The sequence below is a fragment of the Kogia breviceps genome, chromosome 2, assembly GCF_026419965.1.
Source record: "Kogia breviceps isolate mKogBre1 chromosome 2, mKogBre1 haplotype 1, whole genome shotgun sequence".
Classification (NCBI taxonomy): Eukaryota; Metazoa; Chordata; class Mammalia; order Artiodactyla; family Physeteridae; genus Kogia; species Kogia breviceps.
This window is the reverse complement of record NC_081311.1, coordinates 26,309,687-26,336,101: the sequence shown is the minus strand read 5'-3', so window position 1 is coordinate 26,336,101 and position 26,415 is coordinate 26,309,687. Positions and strand designations below refer to the sequence as shown.

The window sequence follows — 26,415 nt, the reverse complement described above, 5'->3', positions numbered from 1 at the left end:
TGGAAGGTGGGCAGGCGATCAGTAAAAGCAGGATGAGAAGAAAAGAGTGTTTAAAAGCTATAATTTAATATGCTACAGTGTTTTTTTATTTCTTTTAGGATAAGGAAACCTGCGTGGGTACCAACAATCAAAGCTACATCTGTGACACAGGACACTGCTGTGGACAGTCTCAGTGCTGCAACTACTACTATGAACTCTGGTGTAAGTCCTTGCCTGGGGATGTCTTGGCATCCCAGGGTCTCGGTTACCACCTCTGCTCATTGGGAAACCATAGGCTGGTCAGCCCTTTTCTTATTCTCTTGGTGATGGTGTTGGTGAGCAGAATCTGCTTCTAGGTTCTAGAAGCGATCTCTCTGTAGAGGAGGAGAGCTCTGGTGCTCTTTGGACACCATGCGCTAAAGACCGGAGAACATGGTCTGAGCCTTCTTAAGAAGCCGTGGTTAGCAGGTCTGCCGCAGAATCTCCTGAATGCTGTTCTCTTTTTTCTTTTTCTTTTTCTTTTTTTTTTTTTTTGTTGTGGTACGCGGGCCTCTCACTGTTGTGGCCTCTCCCGTTGCGGAGCACAGGCTCAGGACGCGCCGGCTCAGCGTCCATGGCTCACGGGCCCAGCTGCTCCGCGGCATGTGGGATCTTCCCGGACCGGGGCACGAACCCGTATCCCCCGCATCGGCAGGCGGATTCTCAACCACTGTGCCACCAGGGAAGCCCCTGAATGGGGTTCTCTTTGATGCCCTCTCCAGGCTGTGCCGAGCAGTGACAACAACTTACATCCTCTCGTGGGCCAGCACAGGTGCCCAGGTTTGCCATCTTTGCAAAGAGAGGTTTGCAGCAGCCAAGCTGCTGTGAATGCTGGCTGCTCTCTGTGGATGGCTGTAATGCCATCTTCTTGTAAGAAACACCAGGGCTTCCAGAATTCCCCAGAGATCATCAAGGAGCTGCCTCTGTTTCTGAGGGTCCCTCTCAAAGGGATAATCTTTTACTAGGTCCTTGCCGACAGAGCCCTCCTGGAGAGAAGGCGTCTAGAGGTTCAGCCCCTTTTCTTCCTTCCCCAGATCACAAACCGAAGTGTCTAGAGGCTTCTCCAGTCTACCTAACCTGTTACTGTCAGTTCAGTGCCATGTGGAGACAGTCCTCATCTTGCCACTGCTTGGTGGCAGCCAGGACTGCTTGCCCCTTCCAGAGTTGCACAAGGGTGGTGACACTGCCGTGGTCTTCAGGGAGTGACCCAGGCTTGGAGAGTTCACTAAAGCCCTTTGTACTCTAATCTTCTTGGAACTCAGACCAACCACTGTAGGATGCTGGACAAAGAAGGGGAGGATGGGAGGGTCCTAAGGGCAGAGAGTTGCCAGGTGACCAGCATGTAGTGGTTCTCATAACTGTCTGTTGCTAGAGGAAACGGTAGACTGTTTCCCCAGAGAATTCTAAGCCCCCATCACTCCCTCCATTTGGAAACAAACTTTGTGCTTGCTGGTCAACCATGCCCTTACCATCACCACCATCTCTTCCCTTTTTCCTCTTCTCCTTTCTGATCTCCCCATTCCCCCCACATCAGTGATATGGTGAGAAAGCAGCTAGAAGGGCTCTTGTTTGAAATGGAAAGGAAATTAGACTCTTGGCTGGGAAGCCTCTCGCTCTAAATGCAAGTGGATCTTGCAGCCAGTGGGAGTGGGTCCTACAAACAGGACCTCTCCTCACTCTTGTCCTTTCCTTTTGAGGACGGGCTCAGGGGTGGTGAAGGGCAGACTCCTCCCCAAGGAGAGAACAGGGTTCAAGATGTCCCCACCAGTCCTGCAAGTATTATATAAGCAGCAGCAAAGGCAGGCCTGGAGTTGTTGCTGCTATTTTAGAAGGGGTGGGGCTGAGGGACTCACTAGAGAAACATAAAGTGCCAGGCAGGTGGACAGTGTGTTTAAATGTTTCAAAATGCAGATAACCACAGGGCTCAAATTCTCCCTCCCACCCCTTGTTAAAACAAAAGTTGAAGCTGGGCTGCCAAAAAGCCACAGAGCTGCAAGCTTGTTTTTCTGGGGCCCGGCCCAAGCGGCATCAGTTGCGGAAAGAATGGAGTTGCTGATGGCCCCCATCTCAGATTGACAGAGCCTCCTGGGCTGTTGGCAGGGCAGACTCAGTAGCCACCAGAATTGGGTCACCAAAGCCAGGGCTGGGGGTGGGGCGGCTGAGACAGGGAGACCCAGGTGGCAGGGTGGCAGGCAGTCTGGGAACCAGGCACTTCGTCCCGAGGGCCTGAAGAAAGTCCAGGGGAAGAGCTGCACAGTGGCTCATCACCTCTCCAGTTGTGGTGAGCCGGGGAATGGAGAAGGCCAGACGCAGGCCAGAGTCTGGACGGGGAGGAAAGACTCACCCCTGTACAAGTTGGCCCATGCTTTCCAAGCTCTGGGGGGACGGAGACTGTAAAAGCCAAACTTCCCCTTGTCTGTGCCCAGAAATGACTTTTTGGTCAGAAGATGCCCAGTGAGTGTTCCGCCCCTCTCGGAATTCTTTGGTTTTCCTCCTTCTTAGGGGCCTGGCCTCGGCCTGATGTGTAGAGGAGGGAGGTCGGGGTCGAGCGTAGGAATGAGCCCTTTCAGTTCTCATCAGAACTGTGCTTTTTGCGCTTTGAACCCTGTTCCCTCTGATTGCCTCTGAACTTTGCCTGAAATGTGAAAGTAATGGGCTTTGAATTATTCTTTTTGCCTCTTTCCTTTGGAAGGAAAAAAAATCTCAGCCAGGAAATCCTTGGCAGGGTTTTTGTCAAAGTACCTCTTTAACCATAGTTGCCTACAGGGAAGGCCTCACGGAAAAGCAAATGCCATTTCTGCCAGCCCACATCCCACTACTTAGCTGAATTTTCCTGTGTGCTGAGGACTGTCTCAAACACACACACACACACACATACCTACACAGAACCCACTTTACACAGACACACAAGCACACACAGACCTTAAGCTTCAGCCAGCGCCCTCACTCCCGTGTCTTTTCAGTCTCTTGTAACGTTAAGCCAGGGGTCATTCCTGGGTCTGCATCAGTCCGGAAGTGAGGGTCCTGTTTACCACTGCCGTGGCTGAGGCTGTAAGAACCTGGCCATTATTATTATTATCATCCCTTGCATTTTCATGGCACTTGTACTTTCAGTCATCATTCAATCATCTATTCAGCAAACTCTTATTCCAGTGGTTTCAGACTTTGGCAAGCATCTGCATTTCCTGGAGGGCTTATTAAAGCACGGATTTCTGGGCCCCAGTCCCAGAGTTTTTGATTCAATAGGTCTGAGGTGGACCTGGGAATTTGCAATTCTAACAAGTTCCTACTGGATGCTGTGGCCTCTTCTGTGTTAGAGCGTGTGGGGAGACAGAATCCTTGCCATCAAGAAGGGAGTCTCTGAGCAGAGAGAGGAGATAAGACAATGTGCCTCACTAGTAATGCAAAGTAGAGAGTGTAGTGTACGTGCCAGGACTGCGATATATGTGCTAGGAGAGTTTGCTTTAGCTGAGGATTCAGGCAGGCTGCATGGAGGAGGTGGCATTTGAGGTAGGCCTTAAAGGGTGGATAGGATTGAAGCACATGGAGAAGGGTAGAATGACTTCCCAGGCCGAGGAATACCAAACACCATCGGTCAAGGCCCCACGGGAAAGAAGAGGGCATGCATCTCATTAACCTTTCCCCTGTAGCCATGGGGCTGGGCTCTGGGGCTCGCCCAGGGGAGATGAGGGTGCTGACATGCATAGAACTCTGCTTTGTGCCTGGCACTCATTAAGGTCTTCACACACGTCAGCTCAGCCCGCTCCAAATACAACCCTGCCAGGTACACATATCCCGTTTCTCAGGACCAGGGGCATTAAGTAGCCGGTCATTTGGTCGCAGCTGAGTAGTGGGGTCAGTGTGCCTCACACAAAGCTACCCCCTTCCTGAAGTCTTCAGTGCCCGGCTGGAAGGGTGGAGGGCCCAGGTCGTGAAAGGTCTCGAATGTGCATGCTTGAGTACTCTGCATACAGATATTAACTCGGTTATCCTCACAATGACCAAGTAGGTAGAAACCATTATTCTCCCCATTTTACAGATGAGGGAAGTAAAGGCAAAATGATCAAGGTCACAAAGCTAGGAAATGAAACTTGCCCAGTCTTTCCGATGAAGTTGCAAGTCCTCTGAAGTCTTCATTTCCCAAATTCAGTCCTTTTTCCACAGCGGCAGTGTCAGGAGCTCCTGCTAAGAGCTATCAGGGGCCAGGGAGGTCACCCACCATCCTGTGGGGTAGAAGGAGAGCTAGTTGACAGTATACTTTGGCTTCCTAATGAGGAATTTCCTGCCAGTTGGGGAGTGGTGTTTTCCCAAGTTTATAGTGAGCTCTGGGGCACATGACTCAGTTCCTACATTGGACTGTGATTGTTTTTAAAAACATGTTTTCCACTTTGCTTAGCATGACAAACGCACCCCACCATGAGGTCACAGCTTTCAGAGGTCAGTGGGGAATGTAATCTGTGGGTAGGTGTGTGTTTGGGGAGGAGGGCATGCTTCTGTCTTTCTCTCTGTGGCTCTTTCAGTAGGTTTTCCTTTTTAAAACTTCCCTCCTTGTTTGTGAAATCTAGTGAAAAGATCAAAAGTTTGTACAACTCCATAGGTACTAGTCTGTACGGTCCCCCTTTTAAAGCTGATGGGACACGGCTTTGACTAGAATAGCTGCCAATAGCATCCGTTTTGTGAGGGTCAAACCAAGAATGCCTTCTGTCTTCCCACATTAACTCCATCAAGTTGGACCAGCCCTTAGGGGCCTTTTCTGGACCTGTGCTAATGTCTTATTACCCCACTAGGCCCCTTCTGTTCCCAAGTTAGTTTTCCCCTAGTTTTGATCCACACTATCACTTTGTGATACTATATTAGAAATGCAAAACTCAGTTCGAGATTTTATATCACGTCATAGAAGTGGTACGTGGTAGGGAGAGTTTTTCTACCCGTGATACCACATGAACAGAAGCAGCTGATGGAATTTCAGTAAACGTGAGTTTTCTGGTGCTGTTCAATATAACTGGGGTAACTCTGCCAAGGGCATGCCTTCCACTTGTCTCATTTCTTCTCCCAGCCTCGTTCTACCCTGCCTCATTTTTCCTTAAAAAAAAAAAAGATCTTTTTATATTATACTTCTAGTTCAATAGAACTCAGGCTTTTTCTGGAATAAGGATTGTCTTAAGAATCTGATGAACATTTTAAATCCTTTGCCCCAGAAAAACCTATATAGATACTGCATCAGTCAGGATAGGTGAGAGGTTATGCTCAGTAATAAGTCCAAACTCCTAGTGGCCCTAAAACAACAGGTTTATTACTCATACTGTATGTCCATCACAGGTTGGATGAGAGCTTTGTTCCTACTTCTTTATCCCCTGGGGCCAGAATGACCCTGAAGTCAGTATCTGGAATGTTACGGCTTGTCATGGCAGAAGGGAGACTAACAGAGGGTCTCACATCAGCAAGAAATGTTCTGGCCTCTAAGTGACATCTGTCACTTCCAATCTCAATTTATTAGTTAGAAGCTGCCCCAAAGTGTCACAATCATAAGGGTGCCAGGAAGTTCAAGCCTACCCACATGCCAGGAAAGGGGAGAACCAGAAATATTTGGCCAACATAAATACCAGTGCCTGAGATTTTTCTTATTAGAAGCCTATTATAGGGCTTCCCTGGTGGTGCAGTGGTTGAGAATCCACCTGCCAATGCAGGGAACACGGGTTCAAGCCCTGGTCTGGGAAGATCCCACATGCTGCAGAGCAGCTAAGCCCGAGCGCCACAGCTACTGAGCCTGCACTTTAGAGCCCGCGAGCCACAACTACTGAGCCCATGTGCCACAGCTACTGAAGCCTGCACGCCTAGAGACTGCTCCACAACAAGAGAAGCTACCGCAACGAGAAGCCGGCGCACTGCGGCGAAGAGTAGCCCCTACTTGCTGCAACTAAAAAGAAAGCCCACGTGCAGCAACGAAGACCCAACGCAGCAAAAAATAAATAAATAAATAAATAACTTTATTTTTTTTTAAAGCCCGTCATAATATAGCTGAGAAGTTTTGCCTTAGATCATATATATTGCAGCATTAAAAGTTAAATTACCTTTAGGTAAGAAACAATTGAAAAAATGACTTGGGAAGTAAAAAATTGTAGAGTTTGGTGCTGATTATCTCATGGGAGAATGTACTTTGAAAATTATAAAATTACACAGAAGTATAAAGGATTGTGAGCTGATGCTGGGCAGTATAAAAAAGTGGTTAGCCCAGAATCTTTTAGACTTGACTCTAAAATACGCTTGGAGCCAGGCTCTTCAGCAGAATGCATTGTGCTTATTTGCGCCGCTTCCTTCGAGTGTGACCCCCATCCCAGGAGGCTGGGAGCTGAACAGATCGTAGGGGCTGGAGGAGATGTTACAGGACTGTAGAGGGAAGCCAGTTCACTCCCAGAGCTCCTTTCTGGCCTCAAAACCGTTCCCTGAGGGCTCCTCTTACAGTGTCCAGTCTCCAGTTGGCGAGCATTGGAAGGAGAGAAGTGCAAGTTAAGTTAAGCAAATGTCAGCAGCGACTCCGGGAAGGACCACAAGGGAGACTTCTGACTTCAGCTTACACTTATGAACTCTGGTTAGGAATGGGGTTTTTCTGTCTGCTGATGGGTAATGGGGAAGAGATTCTCTGCCCGTTGTCCTCCACCTGCTCTCCCGTTGCTAGACCTCAGCAGAAGGTTCAGTTGAATACCGACACGTGCTGAGAACACCAAGGTGTTGCACAGTGGTGTTGCCAGCCTGCCAGGGCTGGAAGGCTGTACTGCTATCCTGCCTTACCCCATAGGGGTGGCTCTGTGGGGAGATTCAGCCCGGACACCCCTGGGGGACAGAAGGCAACACCCTGGGTGTTGCTAGATCTTTCAGAATATTGTGTTCTGGTACAAACAGGAAAAAAAAAATCAGGGGTTTCTTCATTTACAAATCTGTTTGCTGGGAGAGGGAGGCTTTTTTTTTTTTTTTTTAATGAAATTAACTCATTCTGACAAGAGATGTAGAAATACTTAACACATTCTAAACACAAATTTATAATTACAAAGCAGACAATAAAAAATGTACATAATGTTTGTAATGGGAAAAACTTGAAGTTCTTCAGGAATAGAGAACAAATGAAAAATAATCTATTCTCATTTAATAAAAACTCACCTTAAAATTATTCCTCAGATTATTTTTTTATTGAGAAAAAATATTCTTTTTATTTCAAAGAAGTACATGTTCATCTTATCGACAAGAAGCAAAAAACAAGAGCTGGTACCAGAAAATCTACTGTCCTATTGTCCAGGAATAACCTCATGACTAACTTCCTGATCATCCCTCTGGACATTTATATATACTTTTTTCTTAAGCAAAACTCGGGGTCATATTTTATGCCGTTTCGTAATCTTTTTTTTTCATTTAATATTAGAAACATCTTTATATGTCAAATATAGTATTCTGTGAATAATTTTTTAGTGATCCGTATCATTTCATTGTATGAAGACATTCCCAGAGGAATTTTAAAACCTATTCAGAAATATGTTAATTTTTTTAAAAGCCAGCAAAAATAAAATGTCACAGATATTTTTAAGTTTTAACTTACTTTGTTTCCAGTTTTATAATTTCAAAGAAGAAAAATAATTGGGAGAAGAAAATTAAAATTTCTTCTCATAATCCCATGACTTCAAATGTCACTATTTTTTTCCTTCCAGTCTTTTTTTGCCCTATCTGTCTCTATATTTTTTAAAGCAAAATTGCTCGTTCATTAAAAAAAAAAAAAAAAAATTAGAAGTCTTTTTTTGTATACATGTGAAGATTGGAGAGGGGGTCTTATACTGGGGTTTGCCAGGGTTCTCTGAGTATGATCCAAGAGAACACAGTGGGAAATGAGAAGAAACAATCTGCCTGGGGAAGAGGGCGGTAGGCTTCTCCCCTGCTCCTTTACCCCTCTCTGGAGCCAGGAGGAAGAAGGGGAGGCCGCTGATGGTCCCGAGTCTAATGCAGCTGCAGGCCAAAGCGAGGTGGGAGTGCATTGTTTGTGATCGTGGGAGATGGAATTGTACCGGATTATGGCAAGAGCAGAGGAAGTTGTTTACACTCTCCAGGGAAGAAATGGGCCTGAGGAAATTAGAATTTTTCCACCTCTAACTTCAGTGACTCTTGTATGACGGAGGCGACATGGTAGAGAAAAAAATTTTATCAGGTAGCCCCTCCGAGGCCCTCGGCAACCGCAGATGTGGGGATTCATTCTGAGGGGCTCTTCGCTCTTGGTGGGGAGCCTGGGAGCTGTCCTTGTGGGCCTGAGCAGGGCTGGAGTGGGGAGGTGGGCACCAAGAGAGGCTGACGCATTTTCTCAGAGATCTCCTTAGATAGGAAGGGCACATTGTCCTAAAAGGTAAGCATACTTAATGCCCCCCAAACCTAAAATATGGGAAGACCAGCAGTGCTGCACAGATGCCTTGGCATTCTTGCCTTCCCCCAGGAGCCCTGGAGGCACCCCGGAGTGAGTGACCTCTTTTACGGTCACCATTCTTACATTTCTGCCCTCTTCCGCTCCACGTGTCTTTCACTCTGGTACCAACATGAAAATTGATCACAGGTTCTAAATGTAACTTCACCAGGCAAGGGCCAGCAGTGCCAGCTTCGACCAGGTGCGCGGTGTCCCTGGGCCTCCTTGCGCCGAGAGCAGCCCCTCCAGCTGGCATTCATGGTGTGCCCACGCCTCTCTGTCTCACCTCCCTGCCCCCAGGGTTCTGGCTCGTGTGGACCATCATCATCATCCTGAGCTGCTGCTGCGTGTGCCACCACCGCCGAGCCAAGCACCGCCTTCAGGCCCAACAGCGGCAACATGAAATCAACCTGATCGCCTACCGGGAAGCCCACAATTACTCAGCGCTGCCATTTTATTTCAGTACGTACACCAAACCCCACCCTCGGGGCCCAGGACACATAGACTGTTGGCACAGGGGGTGGGCCTCCTTGTCCGCACAGAGCAGGGACTCACAAGTGTGGGAACAAGGGGGTGCACACCTTTAGCGCCGAGGAGCCAATGCTGTGGATGCAGCCACTGGGCCGTCCCAGTCCACACCAGCTGGGTTCTGACTACATCGCTGCTCCTTTAGTTTAGGCAGACTTTTTTAGGCAGGTGGTTGTATGGTGTGTGATGTGAATGAGTTGAGATTTAGAGGTCAGTGGCCTGAAATCCCCCCATTTTGCTTCCTGCCATGTGATACGCTTGAGCAGAGGCTGCTACAAAAGGGGCAGTGGTGGGGGGTAGCGTTGGGACTTCCTGAGAACCAAGAAACTCGGCGACTCACTGAAGGGCACACTCACCTGACTTCCATGGGGTTCCTTTTTTTTTGCCATGCTGTGGGATCTTAGTTCCCTGACCGGGGATTGAACCTGGGCCCTTGTCAGTGAGAACGCCAAGTCCTAACCACTGGACCACCCGGGAGGCCCCTCCCTGGGGTTCCTTACACTGATCTCTCGAGTGGTCGGTGGAGACCCAGAGGTGCAGCCTGTCCAAAGCCATCCTGCAGTGTGTACTACAGACTAAAGTAGTCATAAACTTGGAATTCCACACCTAGAAGAGTTAAGTGCTTAGCACAGTGCCTGGCATATAGTAAGTGCTCAATAAATGCTAGCAGTTACTGTTATAATTAGATCATCTGTGCCTCAAAGCAAAAGATAACTCCCCTGGCATGTTCTTAACAAGCCTTGATGACAGGCCCCTCACCCTTTACTGGTAAGCCACCCGCTCTCGATGCGAATCAGGATGAGGTTTGGTGTGTATTTCCAGACCACCTCCTGCCACACTAGGGTGAGAGGCAACACAGTTTTCCAGCCTCCCAGAAAAAAGCTGTCTTCATGATATACATCTGGAAAGTCTTAACTTAGGGTCCCTGACCCTGAGGCCTATGGGATGCAGATGGAGGACACAGTCTGAGCTAGAAACATGAGACTTGCGTGCATGTGGAAAACAGGTCCCTTCCAGGCAGAACTCTCTTGGCCATTCACCACATTTGCTGAACCCTCTGCCTTAACTCCAGACAAGCAGAAGTCCTTGCCTGTGAAGCAGCTTTAGGGGCTCTCAGTTTTCCAGAAGCTAGAATCTGTCACTCCCAATCTGCCCCCCTTTCTCTGCGAGGTCGTTCACAGCCCTGTGTCCCGCCTGCACTGGAGAGCTGTAGCCATCCCTCGGTGGGTATGCTGGGGGTGGGACGAGACATATGCTTAGTGTGAGCCTGCAGTCTGTCCTAGAACAATTGCCAGTGCAGTAATTTCTCCTCCCTACCTCCCCATTTTAGGGTTTTTGCCAAACTATTTACTACCTCCTTATGAGGAAGTGGTGAACCGACCTCCAACTCCTCCCCCACCATACAGTGCCTTCCAGCTCCAGCAGCAGCTGCCTGCACAGTGTGGCCCTACAGGCGGCAGCCCCCCGGGCGCCGACCCCACCAGGGGCTCCCAGGGGGCTCAGAGCAGCCCCTTGTCCGGGCCCAGCAGAAGCAGCACGCGACCCCCGAGCATCGCTGACCCTGAGCCCTCCGACGTGCCAGCAGACCCAGCAGCCACCAAAGCCCCCGGGATGGAGCCCAGCGGCTCTGTGGCCGGCCTGGGGGAGGTGGACCCTGGGGCCTTCCTGGACAAGGATTCCGAATGTAAGGAGGAGCTGCTGAAAGAGTACAGCTCTGAGCAGGGCGGCGCCCTCCCTGACAGCAAAGACAAGACACCCGGCAGACGTCGCCGCTTCACAGGTGACTCGGGCATCGAGGTGTGTGTGTGCAACCGGGGCCACCATGATGATGACCTCAAAGAGTTCAACGCGCTCATCGATGATGCTCTGGACGGGCCCCTGGACTTCTGCGACAGCTGCCACGTGCGGCCCCCTGGTGACGAGGAGGAAGGGCTCTGCCAGCCCTCCGAGGAGCAGGCCCGGGAGCCCGGGCACCCTCACCTGCCGCGGCTGCCTGCCTGCCTGCTACTGAACACCATCAACGAGCAGGACTCTCCAAACTCCCAGAGCAGCAGCTCCCTAAGCTAGAGCAGGCCCTGCCTGCGCCCGAGAACTTGGCGACGCAACCAGGGTAGGGGAGAACCATGAGAGAAGCATTAAGTGACTGTTCCTTTTTTTTTTCCCCTCTGCTCCTGCGTTTTCCTGCATCTCCAGGTACAGTTTGGGGTGTGGGTGCCTCACCCCCCATAGATACACAGTGTCACGGAGGGCCGAGAAGTTGTCCTGTGACTCATTCCTCATACCCCACCCCGTCCCCCTTTACCTCTTTTCAAGTCACGTGTCACTACCTGCTTGGATCAGAGAGATGTGCGTTTCAGAAGCCCCCAAGGAGGGGATGAGACTGTGCTCTGAGGTGACTCTTGGTGACGGAGTGGATTCATGTTCTGGTGTGAGTTGATGAGAACCTCGCCGCGTCTCAATCAGAGAGGTGGCAGGCCTCAGCCCTGGGTGAAGCCCCAGTGGTCCGGGCATTGTCGCCTCTCGCTGCCAGTGTCTCCGGAGCTGGAATTGGGCTCCTCCTGTGGGAGGATGAGAGCTGACCGGCGATTGCGTGGCGGGTTGGTAAAGGGCTTGTGCTCTCAAACTCCAGGTGACAAGATCGAGGTGGCACGATGTGTCCTGGAGGGGCCCCTTCCCAGCAGGTCCTGGCTGGCCGCAGACTGGTTCAAGTGTGGAAGATTACACCTGCCTTCTCTTTGGTTTTTTTCTTTAAAAAAAAAAACAACAACGGAAGTGAGCTGAAAATAAGAACTTGACCAGTGGGCAGGCAAGAATTCTGTTTTGGAAAAGGAAAATTTGTGGCTTTTTCCCAACTTGGCCTTCAAAGAGTCCTGGCTACAGTTGAGCCAGAAGGAGATGTTTTGTGTGCAGGCTCGGGTGGGGGCTATCTCTGGAACTTCTGTGGGTGAGCAGGAGGCCCTGCGCTGTGGCAGTGGATAGAGGTGCAGCTTTCCGCATCTCTGCCCTTTGATCTGTGCCCACAGGTGATCAGTACCCTCCCCCATCCCAAGCACACGTCTGCCGGCCTTCACGTCTCACTGTTCTCTATGAACAAATGAGGAGTCTGTGGGACCTGAGAAAGGGCAGTCCCGCAGCCTGACTCTCACACAGTATTTTCTCTTGATTCTGAGTAAGTTGTTTTGTTTGTTTTTTCAAAGTGACCATTTGGAAAAAATGCCTTGGTTATCTGTGGTTTTCGTGCCCTTTCCCTGCTCCGCCCCGCCTTGAGTGGGGTGACTAATTTTTGTAGCCTATGTAAAGTGTCTAAGTGGCCCAGGTAGGAGGGTGAAGGCAGCCGTCCTGAAGGACCACAGGATCCTTATTATTGTAGTTTGGCTTCAAAAACCAGGTGAGCTTTGATAGGAATAATCTGAATGGAGAAAGCAAACTGCTGAAACTAACATTCCCTGTCCAGCCCTGTTCATATGAAGAGTTTGGTTCTTCCCCCACTCCTGAACGATGACATTCAGACTAGGCATTGATGTTGTGGTAAGAAAGGAAGGTATATATATGTATATATATGAATACACACGTATATATGTGTATGTGTGTATATATGTATATATATACACACACACACACACACACACACACACAAAATAGACAAATCCAAGGCTGTGAGGTGAACGAGTGTCTGAGTTTGGAGTCCACAAAACCAAAATCCACGTTGAACAAAGTGCAGTCCGTATACAGCGACTTTCTGGATAACCTGTGTGTGTCTGTCCGTTGTGTGTGAGCCCCCAGCCCTGTTTTCCTGTGAATACACTTTGAACGGCAGCCACTCTGCTCACGTTACCCACACGTTTGGAGCAGGCGCAGCCCTCTCAAGGTAATTTATTTTACGCATTTACTGTTTACTGAGCAAATGTCTGACTGGGCACTTGGGTGTACTCAGCAGCGCTGTCGGCGGCAGTCCCCACGTTTGCCAGAGATACTGTGCTCCAAGTAGAGGTTTTACTCTACCCATCACTGCAATTTGCACATTGCTCCGTGGACACTCAGAGGCCTGTGTTCTGCTCCCTGTAAACGGAAACGTGCTCTGAGCCTGTCTGCCTCCCTCGGCTGCTCCTGGCCCTCGGCGTCAGCCCCCAGGGGTGTCCACAACCGCTCGGGACAGAAGGCCAGGGTGGAACCTCAGACAGAAGCTGGACTGGATCTTCAGTGTCAAGCTCGGACTGGCTGTGGCCCAGACGTCAGCCCTGCCCAGAATTGCCAGGAGGGTTTGGCGGCCACCACAGTGCCATAGGGCTTACCTCCCTCTGCTGAGGTCCGGCGCGTGGCCGATGTGTGGCGAGAGTGGGCAGAAGTGTGCCACAGCCCTCAGATGCCTTTCCTGCCACCTTTTGGTTTTTGGTTTTTGTTTTTGTCTCAAACAACTCACTGAAGTGTCTCAAAGGAGATAAGTTTTACCAAAATGAACCCTGCTTGAGTTAACTGGTCGAAGGGATGGATTCTGGTCCTCTCAGGATTCCTTCTCCAGTCAGAGTGGGGAACTGGTCCACGTGTTTACTGCTGGGTTCACTGCAGCATCCAACCCAGAAGGCACGAGAAGAAGAAAACGCAACGGGTGGAGCTGGGCTTGAGTCCAGCGTCACAGTCTGGCCCCTGCTACACGAGGCTGCCCTGCGTGACGAAAGGCGGAAGTAGGGAGCTGAAGGACTCGGGAGGGGGCCGGGGAGATTTGAGGGAGTCTGGTGTTCCAGGTGAACGAGAAGAAAGGGGGTTGGTCGAGGGTTCGGTGCTACAGTCGAAGATTTGCAAATGCTAACACATTCCCATGTGAGGCACATCACCTTTTGTCAGTTATTGTGAATCTGTGTATTTTAAGCAATAAGATTCAGCTGGTCAGACTTTTCTGGGCAGTCTCGGTGACGCATTTCCTTGCTGTGATTGTTCTGAAGACAGAGTGGCTCTAACCACTGTGAGAAGCCCAAATAAAATCGATCCCCGAAACTCGACTGCTCTTTTTCCTTGCAGCGCTTGTTCCTTTTTCCTCCTGCTCAGACTTCGGGGAGTCGCACCTCGAGATTCCTCGCTGCAAGTGCTCTTCCCTTCTCCCCACAGAGGCTGAGAGAAGTTGAGGACAGGCCAGGCTCCTGGGCCGAGGGCAAGCTGGGTAATGGCTGCCGAGGGCACTCTCTGTCCTGAGGCATTTCCACCCAAACCCTCTCTCTGCCAAGAGAATATTTCTGAGTACTTTGTAAAGTCCCACAGACAGGTTAAAATCAGAGCCCCCAAAACAGAAACTAGTTTTTGTCAGAGACTCCAAAGCTAAGACATGACATTTGAAAGGAAGCAAGCCCTCCTGGAGATCTCTTTTATTGATCAAATAGAACTGTGGATGGGCGCTTGGCCTTGGAATTTAACACACGAAGTACTTGTTTTGGAGTCCCCTCTTTGTGCCCAGTACTGTGCTGGATGCTGAGGAGAATGTGGAAGAAACGTGCAAGACGAGGCCCCTGCCCTCTAGAAGTTAAATTACAGTGGAGAGGACAAAACAAACTCATGTGTAATAGCTAACCCGCAATGTGAGGCGGGTTGAGACGAAGTGAGCGGTACCGTTTCAGAGAAGCTTCAGGAGTCGGGGGTGGCCGTCTAGGGCTTGCATTCCAGGCAGGTGCCTCAGAACTGATTTTTAGGTGATGTGGGAGCCACCGGTGTGCCGACATCTGCCATCGTGGGCCCGTGAGCCTTTCCTAAGACTCACTGTCATTTTAGCCTCTGCTTAAGACTGTTCTCTTAGCACTTTGAGTCAGGTGTTAGGTCCCCACTCCAAGGCTGTGGGAAGGAACAGCCTTCTGCCTCTACCCAAGAAGCGGAGCCCAGCACCCAGCAAGACTTCTCTTTGGGCCGCATGCAGGTGGGCAAAGCAGAATGATGAGCATCCTCAGAACCCTCCCGTGAGTTCTGGCCTCCGCAGGTGCAGGTGGAGTGCTCACTGATGGGCCAGGGGATGCTGGCCAAAAGCCTTGTCTTCTGTAGCCCTCGGGTTTGCCCAGCAGGCAGCCCTGTGGCGTCGTGAGAGTCCAGTGTAAGCCAGGCGTGCGCCCACCCCCATCTGACCCTGGGCCAGAGGACACAGCCCCCAGCTCTTCAGTGACTCCAGTGGGATGGTTTCTGCCTAGTTCCTTCTAAACTGTTGGGCTCCTCTAGGCAACCCCAGGGAAGCCATATTAGCATCTAGAAAGACAGTTCTAAAGGACAGTTGTGTTCTGAAGCCACAGGAAAGAACTGGCAGAGGACCTCATTCTTACCTTCTTTAAGCTAATGTCTGAGTGGCATAAAAACAAAATGGTACAACTCTTACAAGCTGCATACCAGAGGCTGTATGTGTATGCTTACTGCCTAGGTCTATAGGGCCCACCCCAGGCTCCTGGGTCACTGAGTTCCTGATTTCTCTAACCAGGTACAGCATTTTCTGTCTCTACTGCCCCAGGTGACCAGGTTGAGGTGGAGACAGTACCAGTGCCATGAAGCACGAACAGTAGCTTTGATGAACAGGAATTTCAAGAAACTCCTCCAGTTTCCTCTATTTTCAGCCAGGGGAGCAAAAACCAAGGTTTAACTCAGGAGAAGGAGCAGGAAGTGGGTTTGGCTGACTTGACTGAACCTGCTGGAAACCCGAAGCTGCTGGGAAGGGTAGTGGGTCTTGGGAGGTGTTTGGGATGCAGTTTCCCTCTGGGACAAATGGCTGGCCTTACTTAAGAGCTGAGCATTTATGGGGCACCTACTGTGTGCCAAGTGTTGGGGATGCAAATATGCCTTAGACCTGGCCCCTCTTTAGAAGAGCTAATGCTCCAGTGAGGAAGAATGAACGGTTTTAGTAGCGCATGGTAAATACCGTGAAGCATGTGTGTACAGGATGCTGTGGAAGAGAATGTAGCCCACCTGGGGGTTCAGGGCAGCCTTCCTGGAACAGGGACTTCTAAACTGAGCTTGCCAGGTGGAGAAAGGTGTAAAGGGAATTCCAGGCAAGCGTTTGATTGGCAGATTATTGAGTGCCTACTGTGTGAGAAGCACAAAAAAGCGTAGGATGCCTAAACCGGGAGAGTGCAGTGTCATGTCTAAAGCTGTGAGCAATTTAATCCCTCTAGGTAACTGCATTCTGGGAAGTGACAGGAGGTGAAGCTGGAGAGGTAAGCTGGTAATAAAAAGATTTTAATTTGTCCTTATTTTATTTATTGACTGTTTATATAACACCAGGTCTCGTGTAAGCATCTTACCTACGTTTTCTCATTTTAGCCTCAAAGCAGCCCTCTGAAGTATGGACTGTAATTATTCCTGCTTTATTAATGGGGATGAAGCATTCAGAGGAGTTAATTCACTAGTCCAAGGTCACACAGCTGGTGGACTGTGGTAGAGCCAAGGATTAGAACCCACATCAGTTGACTCCAAAGCCCATGCAATTAACTAGTTGGCCAGACTAGTTCTTCACAAGCCACGTGAAGAACTTTTAATTTCTTTTCAAAGGAGAGAGGGAACCAGAGAAGGGTACGCTGAGCCAGGGGAGTAATGTGGTGGCAGGTAAAGCAGACACTGTTTTCTCAGGAGCTGTTGTACTTTATCCCCTCTTCACCCCTCTCCCCTTGCCTCATCATAAGCCCCCCAGGGGCCCCACACCCAGCCAGCTGTTACCTACCAGAGCCCCTCAGTGCTGAAGCGGCAGGTGGTACCTGCTTCAGATCAGTGTTAACCTCCACTGGGAGGCTGTAACCCCTTGGAAACATTGTAAAATAATGAGTTGTTTGGACCTTCTTTGTGTCTTTTCCTTGCAAGAGTGTTTTGTTCTTCCTCAGAGGAGACTTTTTTAAAAAGAGCTTCTGTGGCTTGTGAGGGGGAGAAGAGGATTTTTGCTTGATCTGAAGTTTCTCCTCACTGTATAAGCCTGCTCCTCACCACAGTTTAACCTTCCACTGCATGTCTTCTCACCAAGAAGTCTCAAGAAAGCCAATCCCACTAGAAAATGTTACAAAGCACTCCGGTGTTGGAACCCTGAAAAGTTTGTCTTTGGGGTCTCCACCCACTTCCCAGCTGCCAGCCTGCCCTGGCTCCGGAGAGAAAGAGGGGGCAGCCGGCAGGGCCATCTGGAGCTGCAAGTGGGGCATCCCTGGTGGTACTGTCCTGCAGATGGACCCATCTGGATATACCCGCTCTCCTTCCTGACCAAGCTGGTGGCCTTTGGGAGGTTTGTGTAAAACCCTTTAGAGAGGGTCTTATTTTGTGGGTCTGGATATAGGCAACGATAATAAAGCCAGTATTTATCAAGGCACTGAACACAAGGTGTAGGTCCATATTTTGTTCTCAGCAACGCTGTGGGTTGGTGGTGCTATTTCTACACACATCTCAGCCACCCATATTACAGATGAGAAAACCGAGGTTTAAGAAGGCCAAGTAAGTTGCCTACGCTCACTCGGTCTGTAAATGACAGAAAGAAAGCTTGCTCCCGCAGCCTGACCTCTCATCTTCTGTAACTCCCAACAGTGTGGAACTCTCCTGCTCACACAGCCCTTTCTACTTTTCATCCTCACCAGAACCTCAGATGATGGCAGCACAGGTGGTAAGTTACCCCACTTTACAAATGAGGAGCTAGCAGTGAACCTAAGATCCAGAGCTAGGAAGCTGGGGAGCCTGGGGCCCAGAACCTGGGGCCTCCTCCTGCAGGCCTCTCCCCACCCCTCTCTAGCCTCTGTGATTGGGTTCCTGTCCTGAGATGGGTGTTCATCCCTCTGAGCATGACTGGAGAGAGGGTTCCTCATTTGCTGCAGGCTTTGTGGCCACCAGAGGCCAACCAGAACATTCATGGTGGGAATGTTTACACCACAGGGATCAGCAAACACTACCAAGCAAGGTTGTTCCCTGCCACCAGCACCAGAGAACTGGTTGTGCAATGTTTATTTACCATTACATCATTGCCCTGGTTAAGGGCAGTCTGAGGCTCAAAAGGTGACTGTGGGGTCTGGATGAAGACCTTTCAGCTTTGCCAAAGATCTGGAACTCCTTCTGCATAAGGAGTTAGAGTTCTTTTACCACTGGACCAGTTAGCCAAGTGCTTAGAGCATCTGACTCACTCCTACTGGTCAGGTTGACGTGCAGCCAGAAGAACACAAGAGGGCTCAGAGTCTTGAATCCCAGAGATGCGGGGGTGGCAGCATCCCTGGGGGTCACCACACCCATTGCAGCCCAAGCAGGTGCTCGGGCACACGTGCGATTCCACACCAATGAACAGAAGCTGAGGGCTAAAAGGATTTAGGTCGGTGGGAAAAGCCCGTCCAGGCAGGGGAAGGGCAGTTTGGGCAGGAGTCAGAGTTCACGAGGTCATTTCCTGAAAGGATGCCTCAGCTTTGTACTCTCCCCAGCTAGACACCCAGGCCCTTCTGCACAGATGCGGAAGACCTGTGAGGGAGCACGCTGGCTCCTCATCCTGCATCACTGAAATCCCGGGTTCTGGTCCCAGCCCTGCTGCTAGGACGCTGGGTGACTTAGGGCAAGTCACCCCCCACACGCCTGCCCCCAGTGGCCCTCAGGTTTCTCATCTTCAAAATGAAGGGTTAGCCTCTCATTTCCCTGCCATTCAATGGTCTGAATCAAGGAGAGTGGATGTTTCCTTCCCAGTTACACTCATGCACTGCTTCTACAGGGGACGTTGATCTCTTCCTCACTAGTCCGCAAAATGCCTTTCAGATTCTGAGCAAATTTGGAGAAATTAACTCTCCTCCAGCCGGTCAGGTCCCCTCTGCTCTGAGCTGAGGGTAGCTTGGCTCTAGACCAGCGAGCAGCTGGTGGGGACAGAGGAACCTGGGAGAAGGAGGGAGCCACCTCCAGTTTAACCCCTTTCTCATCAGCTCACTGTGGTGGCAGCATCTCTGTAGGCTCCCCGTGATGGGGAGGCTGGGGTCAGCCACAGCTGCCCACCGACTCCTCTGGGCTCTTTAGCAAGGCCTTAGGGTCACGGGCCGGTGAAGGCCAGCACTGAGTTGGGGGGCAGTGGGGAATGGTCAACTACCCCTGGATTAGCAAAGCTCTTTGAAGGAAGAAGAGGCTGCTGCGGTGGAAAGCCTTGGCCCTCCCTCCTTGCGGGGGCTCCCTTGATTTCTTCTCCCTGGAACTTGGCCAGGCGGAGTCTCAGGCTTGCCCTGCCGGCCCGTCCAGACCCTCCTCCAGTCAGAAGGGAAGGACCAGGTCGCTGATGATCTGACCCTGGTCTGGCTGGCGCCGGGGAGCTGGGGTTGAGGCCTCTCTCTAGGCTAAAGGGCAAGGGTCAGTTTCTCCCAGGGCGTCTCAGGACACCTTTCATTTGCGGACTGGCCAGTGGCCAAGGTTTAAAGATGTCGGTTTTAAGGTTTGAAGAAGTCTGGGCTCTATTTTCTAGTGAGACATTTACAGACTTCCTGGGGTTTGGGGGTGGGGAGCAGGGGCAGAGCCTGGGCGCTTCAGCGGGAGGCTGCCGTGGAAGCCCTTTCCTGGCAGTGTTTACCCCAGTACAGAATGAGGAAAAGGAGACCTACCAGTCTTTGGGAACCAAGACGAGAGGGATGGGTAGTTTGTGGGTTGAGTTTATGGATTGTAGACACTTCCCCAAAGCCAAAGCTTTGAGGTGCATGCAGCGATGAGTGCATCAAAGCAAACATGAGCTGCTTTGCTTTCAACATGTAAACTCAGTCCCGCCACTTCTTGCCATCTCCACTGCTGTCGCCAGGGTCTAAACCACCAGCATCCTGCTGCCCGGGACCAGCACAACCTCCTCCCCAGGGCCCCCACTTTCATCCCTCTGCAGACCAGTGTCTACTCAGCAACTCGAATGATCTTTTAAAAATATTAACCAGACCTTTCCATTTGAATGTGTAAACCCTCCTGTGACTTCCTCTCATACTTGGAATAGAAACCCAAACTCCTTCCTGCTACTTAGAAAGACTCCCTGGGACCTGGCCCTGCCTGCAGTCTGACCTCATCAGGGACCACTCTTCCCTTCACTGGCTCTGCTCTAGACTGAATGACCTCTCCTACCTTGAGAACTGCTCACCTGCTGCTCCCTCAGCATGTGACACCTTCCCCCTCATCTTCACGCCTTCCCCAATCAGTAATTCATAGTGGCCACCCCCCACCTCTGCCATTCCCCTCACATCACCAGCACCTAGTATAACTGACTCCAAAGCACTTATGAGTCTCTGAAATGCTCATTTGTCAGCCCTCACTAGAATGTAAGCTTAATGTTAAGACCAGGGAGCCTGAGGGTCCAGGGACAGTGAGTGGGTGGTACATAGTAGGTGCTCAATAAAATACTCTTTGAAAGGATGAGTGAACAAACAAACGAATGAGCAGGGACCTTCTGGAAAAAAAAAAACCACAACTGTTTATGCACAGCACTGCCAGGGCTGCAGGCTGGAAAAGAAGGCAGAGTGGGCGGGGAGGGGGGAGGAATGGTTGGGGAAGGTGGGGGAGCTTCTCTAATTCCGTGCTGTGGGGTCACACAGGGTGGAGTCACGAGGTGCTGCCCTCGGCCTGGGCGTCCTTCCAGGCCTGGCGCACCTTGATCTTCACTTTGAAAGGATCGATCTGTAAGACTAAACCGGGGTTGCCCTCCAGAGAGGGTAGCTTCCCATCATCCGGGATCTCCAGGTCGAACCTCTGCAGCAACCAGGCCATGAAGAGGAAGAGCTCCTGGCGGGCTAGCATCTCACCTATGCAGGAGCGGGGTCCTGCTCCGAAGGGCAAGTAGCTTAACGATGGCGAGATGAGCTTGGTCCCCGTGGGGTCCAAGAAGCGCTCTGTGGACATGGGGAGGTGTCAGTCAGAGCCCAGGGCAGGAGTAAGCAGAGGAGGGGGGGGCAACATGGTCCTGCCCAGGGGGCCCCAGTCTGAGAAGGTGGACTGCCTTTCTTGGGGGAGGGGGGCCCAGTCTGAGGAGAGATACAGCCCTGCTCTCAGGTAGCCCTTAATCACACAGAGGAGATGGAATATTCAGGACGGATGGAAAGAAGGCATATTAACAGGTGAAAATGCCACCATCCAAGGGGAGAGGGGGCTGACTTCACAGGAGACATATGCCTAGAGGGCTTCTTAGAGGAGGAGATTTGCAGTTGGTGGAAGGAGAAGGTGGGAACCCAGCTGTGAAGAATCTGGGTAAGTCTAGCGTAGGGCGGGGGTGTCAACAGGTCCACGTAGTTGCAGTCAGGAGTTTGCTAGTAGCAAGCTCAGCAGAGGGGAAGTGGTTCTGGAAAAGTGGGCACAGAGGTGGCTGTGTGGCCAGGGAGCAGGACAGAACAGGGACTCACCGGGCATGAACAGGTCGGGCCGGTGCCACTCCTTCTCACTGTGATGCAGTGCCCACAGATTGACCACAACATCTGTGCCCTTGTCAATGGTAAGGTCACCAATGCTGCCCCAGGGAGGGAGAGGAAAAGAGGGTCTGGAATATTGCCCTTCCCCACCTGCTCAGCCCCAAGCCTCTGCGGTCCCCCACTTTGGGGAAAAGAGCCCTTTACTCCCTCATCTTTTCCTCAGCTTCTACCAGGTGGCCTATGAATCCAGCCCTCTCCTCCTGACAAGCACTTAGGTATCAACACTTGTGGGCCTGTCAGGGCCCATGGGTGTGCATGTTGAGCTGGTGCCTGTGTGTGTGTATATGTGCTGTGGCTATTGGATTGGGTAGGAGCATCCCACACCACATGTCTCCATGTGGCAGCAGGCAGCTTCTGAGGGAGGTCAGGTAGATCTGTGGATTAGTCAGTGGGTGTCGGTGGGTGGTAGACACATTGGTCAATAGGGTCATGGGTAGGATGATTGGTAGTCAGTGGTTGACTGTAGCCAGCTGGGGGTGGGGTGGGGTGATGGAGGAGGGACCAGGTGGGCTGGATGTTACTGGGAGGGAAGGCACACCTGGAGTCAACGATAGCCTTGTGGGGGATGAGCGTGGGCGACACAGGCCGGATTCGAAGCACCTCTCGGATGGTGGCCTCCAGCAGGACGAGGCGGTTCCGGTCACTGATAGTTGGTGTGCGATTGAAACCTATATTCTGGTCGACATCATCCTGGATCCTCTTCTTCAACTGAGGGCCAGAACAGGGTGGATGTTACCAGGGTGTTTAAGCCCGGGAGAAGCAAGGGCTTAGAAGAATCCTACTGTCACATCCAGAAGAACTGGCCCAGACCCTTCCCAGTGGTGGCTCTGCGAGCCCAGGCTTTGTTTCCAGAAGACGGGGCAGCTCCACCCAAGGGCCAGAGCCAATCACTGCTTGGGTAAGGGGTGCGGCAGCCCAGTCATCCTGCAAAGAAGTCCTGAGGATTCTTCCTCCCTCTCTGGAGCACAGGTGAGTCTGGCTGGGGTCAAGAGTGGTTGGGAAGGCTGGGGTAGGGAGAAGCTCACTGGAGGATAATGTAGCAGGAAGGCCACAATCCACTTTATCACAGAGGTGGTGGTTTCCACGCCGGCCCCAAAGATGTCCCCTATGGTGGTGAGCATGTGTCTATCTGAAAGCAACTTTGAATCCTGGTCTGGTCCAGCATTGTTATTGTCTGCGTTCACCTTGGCTTGGATCAGTATGTCCAGCAAGTTAGTGATGGAGTCACCGGTGAAGTTCTCCTGGTTGGGTGAGATTGGGAGACAGTGATGAGGAAGGAGCCCCATCTGCAACCCCTGCCGTACTCTCACCCCAGACTGTAGCTACAAAGGCTTCTCCCACTTGGAAGTGAGGGAGTGGAGTGAGGCTAGTCAGGACCCATGAGCTCGTGGAAGTAGGAGGAAGCACTGGGCCCTCTTTAAATTTGGGGGGTAGACAAGTCCCTTCTAGGATCCTCTTCAATTCCTCACTTCTCCACGCCTATTCATCAGTTAAGTCCGTTTTTATTGAGCACTTACTATATGCCAGGCTCTCTGCTAGGCGCAGGAGATCCTACAGTGTCCAAAATGGACCCAACCCTGCTCTCATGATGGTTTCCACCTAACTCATCATCTCTTCTGCTCCATCACCTACCTTACTTTTTTCAAGGATTTCACTCAGCAATTCGTTTCGCATTCGAACACAACTCTTTATCTTTTGCAGGGCTTTGCTGGGGAATATCTGCGAAGTAGAAATGTCAAATCCTACCTTTCTGTCTCTGGAGAGTTCCCACTCTAACCCCAAACTTCAGCCAGGATGGAAGGCAGGTTAGGGACCCAGAATGGGACCATCAGTGACAACTAGGACAATTCCAAACAAGGGAGAAAGGAGTCACCCCCACGTCCCCTTCCCCATTCAATCAAACATCCAGCACTGATTGAGGGTTTACCCAGTAGTAAGATAGACTTGAGTCTCAAGCCTTGGTTAAGTTCCTTAACTTCTTGAAGCCTGTATTCTCAACTGTATGGGGATAATAAAACCCATTTCCAAGGGAAATGCATGATTAATGCTTGTGGAGTGCTAGTACTGGCACATGGCAATTGGTGAATAAACGAGAGCCATTATCATGAGTATTCAAATGCATAATTTAAAAGCTAAACCAATTTCTGTAGAGGAGCAGCAAGGTTTTTAAGAGTCAGAGGAGGTAGAGGTCACTGTGGCTGAGATGGTCAGAAAAAAAGGTGGGTCTGGAGCTGAACTGAAAGAGGAAAGAAGAACTGGGGGTGCTGTCAGGGTCTGCTGAGATCTGACAGTGGGGCCCGGCCTCATCCTCACCTTGAACCCAGGGAATATGTCTGACAAAATCTCCTTGCCCTGAGCCTCCAGGATGCCATCATTGAACTTGTATATGGCCTTCAGGGCAGGATCCTCATTCTTGAAGGAGAAGTTGAAGCAGATAAAGCTGATTATGTTGGTCACCGCCAGAGAGAGATGCTCCGACAAATTTATGGACTCTCCATGCCGGGTGGCCAGGGAGTCGCACAGTATACTGGCTTCCCGATTAACTGAGGGGAGAGAGGGGCATGAGAGAGGGGAATTGAGCTGCCCCTCACCCCCTCTCTACCAGTTCCATCTTAGTCAAGGATAGAGAGCAGATGTCCAGTAGATGGCAGCGGTAGCCAAGAAAATGCTAGATGGAATCATCCAGAACCCTCTCCCCTCCCAAACCTCTTCTCCCTCCAGCAGCCCAGGGCTGGCTGAGCACTCACTGATCTTCTCTAGCTTCAGGTTGCCATCCTTGAACAGGGCAAAGGCGTTCTGTGCCAACTTCCGATGCAGCTGCCAGACTGCACCGTGGTCGGCGAAGGCGATGCCCTTTTGGTTGTCTGACAGGATGTCTAGAGTCAACTTTGGAAAGCAGGAAAGGACATAGGAATCAGACACCATCCACCTGTCCTAGCCCTGGGGAAGAAGGCAGGTATCTGCTGTTCTGCCTTCGTGTGGGACCTCCCTGCCCCACTCTGGCATGACTGTAAGGCCTTGGTAGGACAGAACCTATGGCCTCACACTCCCAACTCCATCAGAGAGACAGAGCGAGGAGAAAAAGAACACTGAATTAGAATGCAGCGGTCCTGGGGTTCAGGTCAGTGACAGCTGACCTCTGGGCCTCTTTTGCTCATCAGTTTCTGACCAGGGGAAGGTAGCTGTGGATGGAATGAACTCTAAATTGCACCTATCCCGGGAACAGGAGCAGAGACCGAGGACAGCCCAAACCCCTGCTTTCCCTGGGCCCTCTGGGGGCGGAGGCTGCTAAAGGCACAGCAGCTCAGCTGCCCTTAGTTTAGCCTTCCATTGCCAGGTTGTGTGCCCACCCCAGGGCCGCATCTGGAGAGTGGAGATTTCTTGTCCACCCAGTCTGGACTTGGACCAAGCTGTCTCTTCCCAGAGGCACCTCCCAAACCATAAAGCTCCCAAACCTCCCCTCTTCTATCCCCTGACCTGCAAACCCCATCTGACTAGCCTCCTTCTTCCTCTTTGTTCTGGAGAGAAGAGCTCAGCAGAGTTGGAAGGGGGATAGTTGGCCCACAGACCTGGCTGACTGGTCCAAGGTAAAAAGAGTCAACCCTTGGTCTGGTCAAAGATGAGCAGCCAGGGGGCCTTGCCCGAGATGTTCAAGGGAGTTCTCAGCAGCCGGGTGCTGCAGTCGGGGGCTGGCAGTGTTGCTGGATGGTTAACTCCCACTCCCCTCTGCCCCCCAGGAGCAAAACAGAGAGCTCAATAGGCTGGCTCATCAGCATCCTCCCTCAAAGTGCTACCATGGGTCAGCTCCCAGCAGCTGGAGCAGCTGGAGCAGCTGGAGAAAGCTCCAGGAAAATAGCAATCCCAGCCCTCCAAGAGCCAGGGGTATTTCTCCCTCACAACTTTCCACGGAGGACAGCAATCACTCCCCCCCCTTTTCCATGTGAAGAACAGCATTCATCAAGGCTGTTGATTGAGCACTTCCTGCACTGGGCTAAGTGCTTTATATGCACTATCTCAGTTAATTATGGAAGTCTAAGCTCAGAGAGATCATCATCCAGTTCACGGGAGAGATGACTGTTCTAAGGGCTCCCTGACGCTCTCAAACCACCACTCCCACCCACCCCCCACCTGCTGGGAAGCCCAGAAAATGAAATCTTCCTTTAATTCTTCCTGCCTAGTTTAGAGGCTGGATGGGGTCCAAGGGGTCACTTCCCACCCACAGCCCCGGCAGTCTGTTTTTGGAAGAATCACAGGTTGTTGGAGCTGGAAGTGTCATTCCAGGCATGGCCTTGCCTGGAGAACTGAACATCCCCAGGGAGTGGTGAGAGGAGAGGGATGATAGGCACTGCTTACCACTTTGGACCGCCCGGAGAATTCCTTGCCCTTCTTGAGGAGCACCTCCCTGGCAAGCTGGTAGTGGCCAATCACCACAGTAGTCTTGGAACCCAGACGAAAAGAATAGATGGGGCCGTATTTTTCCTGCAGCTTGAAGAAGTTCACGTGCTGGTGGCCACGTTTGGGGAGGAACGGCAGGCTGCCCACCAGGGGCAGGGATGGGAGGCTCTTGGGGTACTTGGCACCAGAGCCCGTGGTCTTGGGCCAAAATAAATAGGCAAGGGTGAGCAGCAAGAGAACCAGGAGCACCCACATGGTGGCCGGAAGGCGGCAGGCAGGACAAACAGCTGTGGAGTGGCTTCAGCCACTCTAGGGTGCAAGGAGGCCTTTTTAAGGGCTGCCCTGATCTTCACCTTGACTTTATGTTATTGCTCGCCTTGTGGAAGTTTATCCTGGAGCACAGCCAGGCCGGATCCCTCTCCCAGAATGGTGAGAGGAGTGGAGGCCTTCTTCAAGAGCTGGCTGGACTCCAGGGCAAACCCCTAGGGGAGGGGCTAGGTAAGGGGTGGACAGCCGGTCCCTCTCCCTCGCTCCCTGTCCATCAATGTCTCCAGAGTGCGCCAGAAGCAAATGATATCTAGGTCAGGAATCAAGGCTTGGGATTTTCCATGCTGCAAAATCACAATCAATGGATAGCTGACACCGTCAGGACTGTTATAACCA

General features: G+C 51.3%; 2 protein-coding genes and 1 long non-coding RNA gene across 5 annotated transcripts in view; 2 read left to right on the top strand and 1 right to left on the bottom strand.

The window, feature by feature from the left end:
• WBP1L (WW domain binding protein 1 like) overlaps positions 1-13,972 on the top strand; it is a 58,482-nt gene extending 44,510 nt beyond the window's left edge. For all 3 annotated transcript variants that reach the window (XM_059054143.2, XM_059054147.2, XM_059054145.2), the window contains 3 exons: positions 99-201; positions 8,753-8,914; positions 10,311-13,972. In XM_059054143.2, coding sequence (XP_058910126.1) covers positions 99-201; positions 8,753-8,914; positions 10,311-11,047 — 1,002 coding nt within the window. In that variant the 3' untranslated portion in view covers positions 11,048-13,972. The remainder of the gene's footprint in view (positions 1-98; positions 202-8,752; positions 8,915-10,310) is intronic.
• A 975-nt stretch (positions 13,973-14,947) lies between these two features.
• On the top strand, positions 14,948-20,838 carry LOC136793512 (uncharacterized). The gene is made up of 3 exons (XR_010838842.1): positions 14,948-17,204; positions 17,501-17,576; positions 20,491-20,838. It is a non-coding gene; the product is annotated as an uncharacterized lncRNA (long non-coding RNA).
• On the bottom strand, positions 20,434-26,007 carry CYP17A1 (cytochrome P450 family 17 subfamily A member 1). Its single transcript, XM_059054175.2, has 8 exons — positions 25,711-26,007; positions 24,105-24,243; positions 23,671-23,900; positions 22,990-23,076; positions 22,383-22,598; positions 21,896-22,065; positions 21,292-21,395; positions 20,434-20,784 (listed from the first exon to the last, which is right to left on the bottom strand). Exons 1-8 carry the CDS (start codon positions 26,005-26,007, stop codon positions 20,498-20,500), a joined length of 1,530 nt encoding a protein of 509 aa, XP_058910158.1. The 3' UTR covers positions 20,434-20,497.
• Between the last annotated feature and the right edge of the window lie 408 nt (positions 26,008-26,415).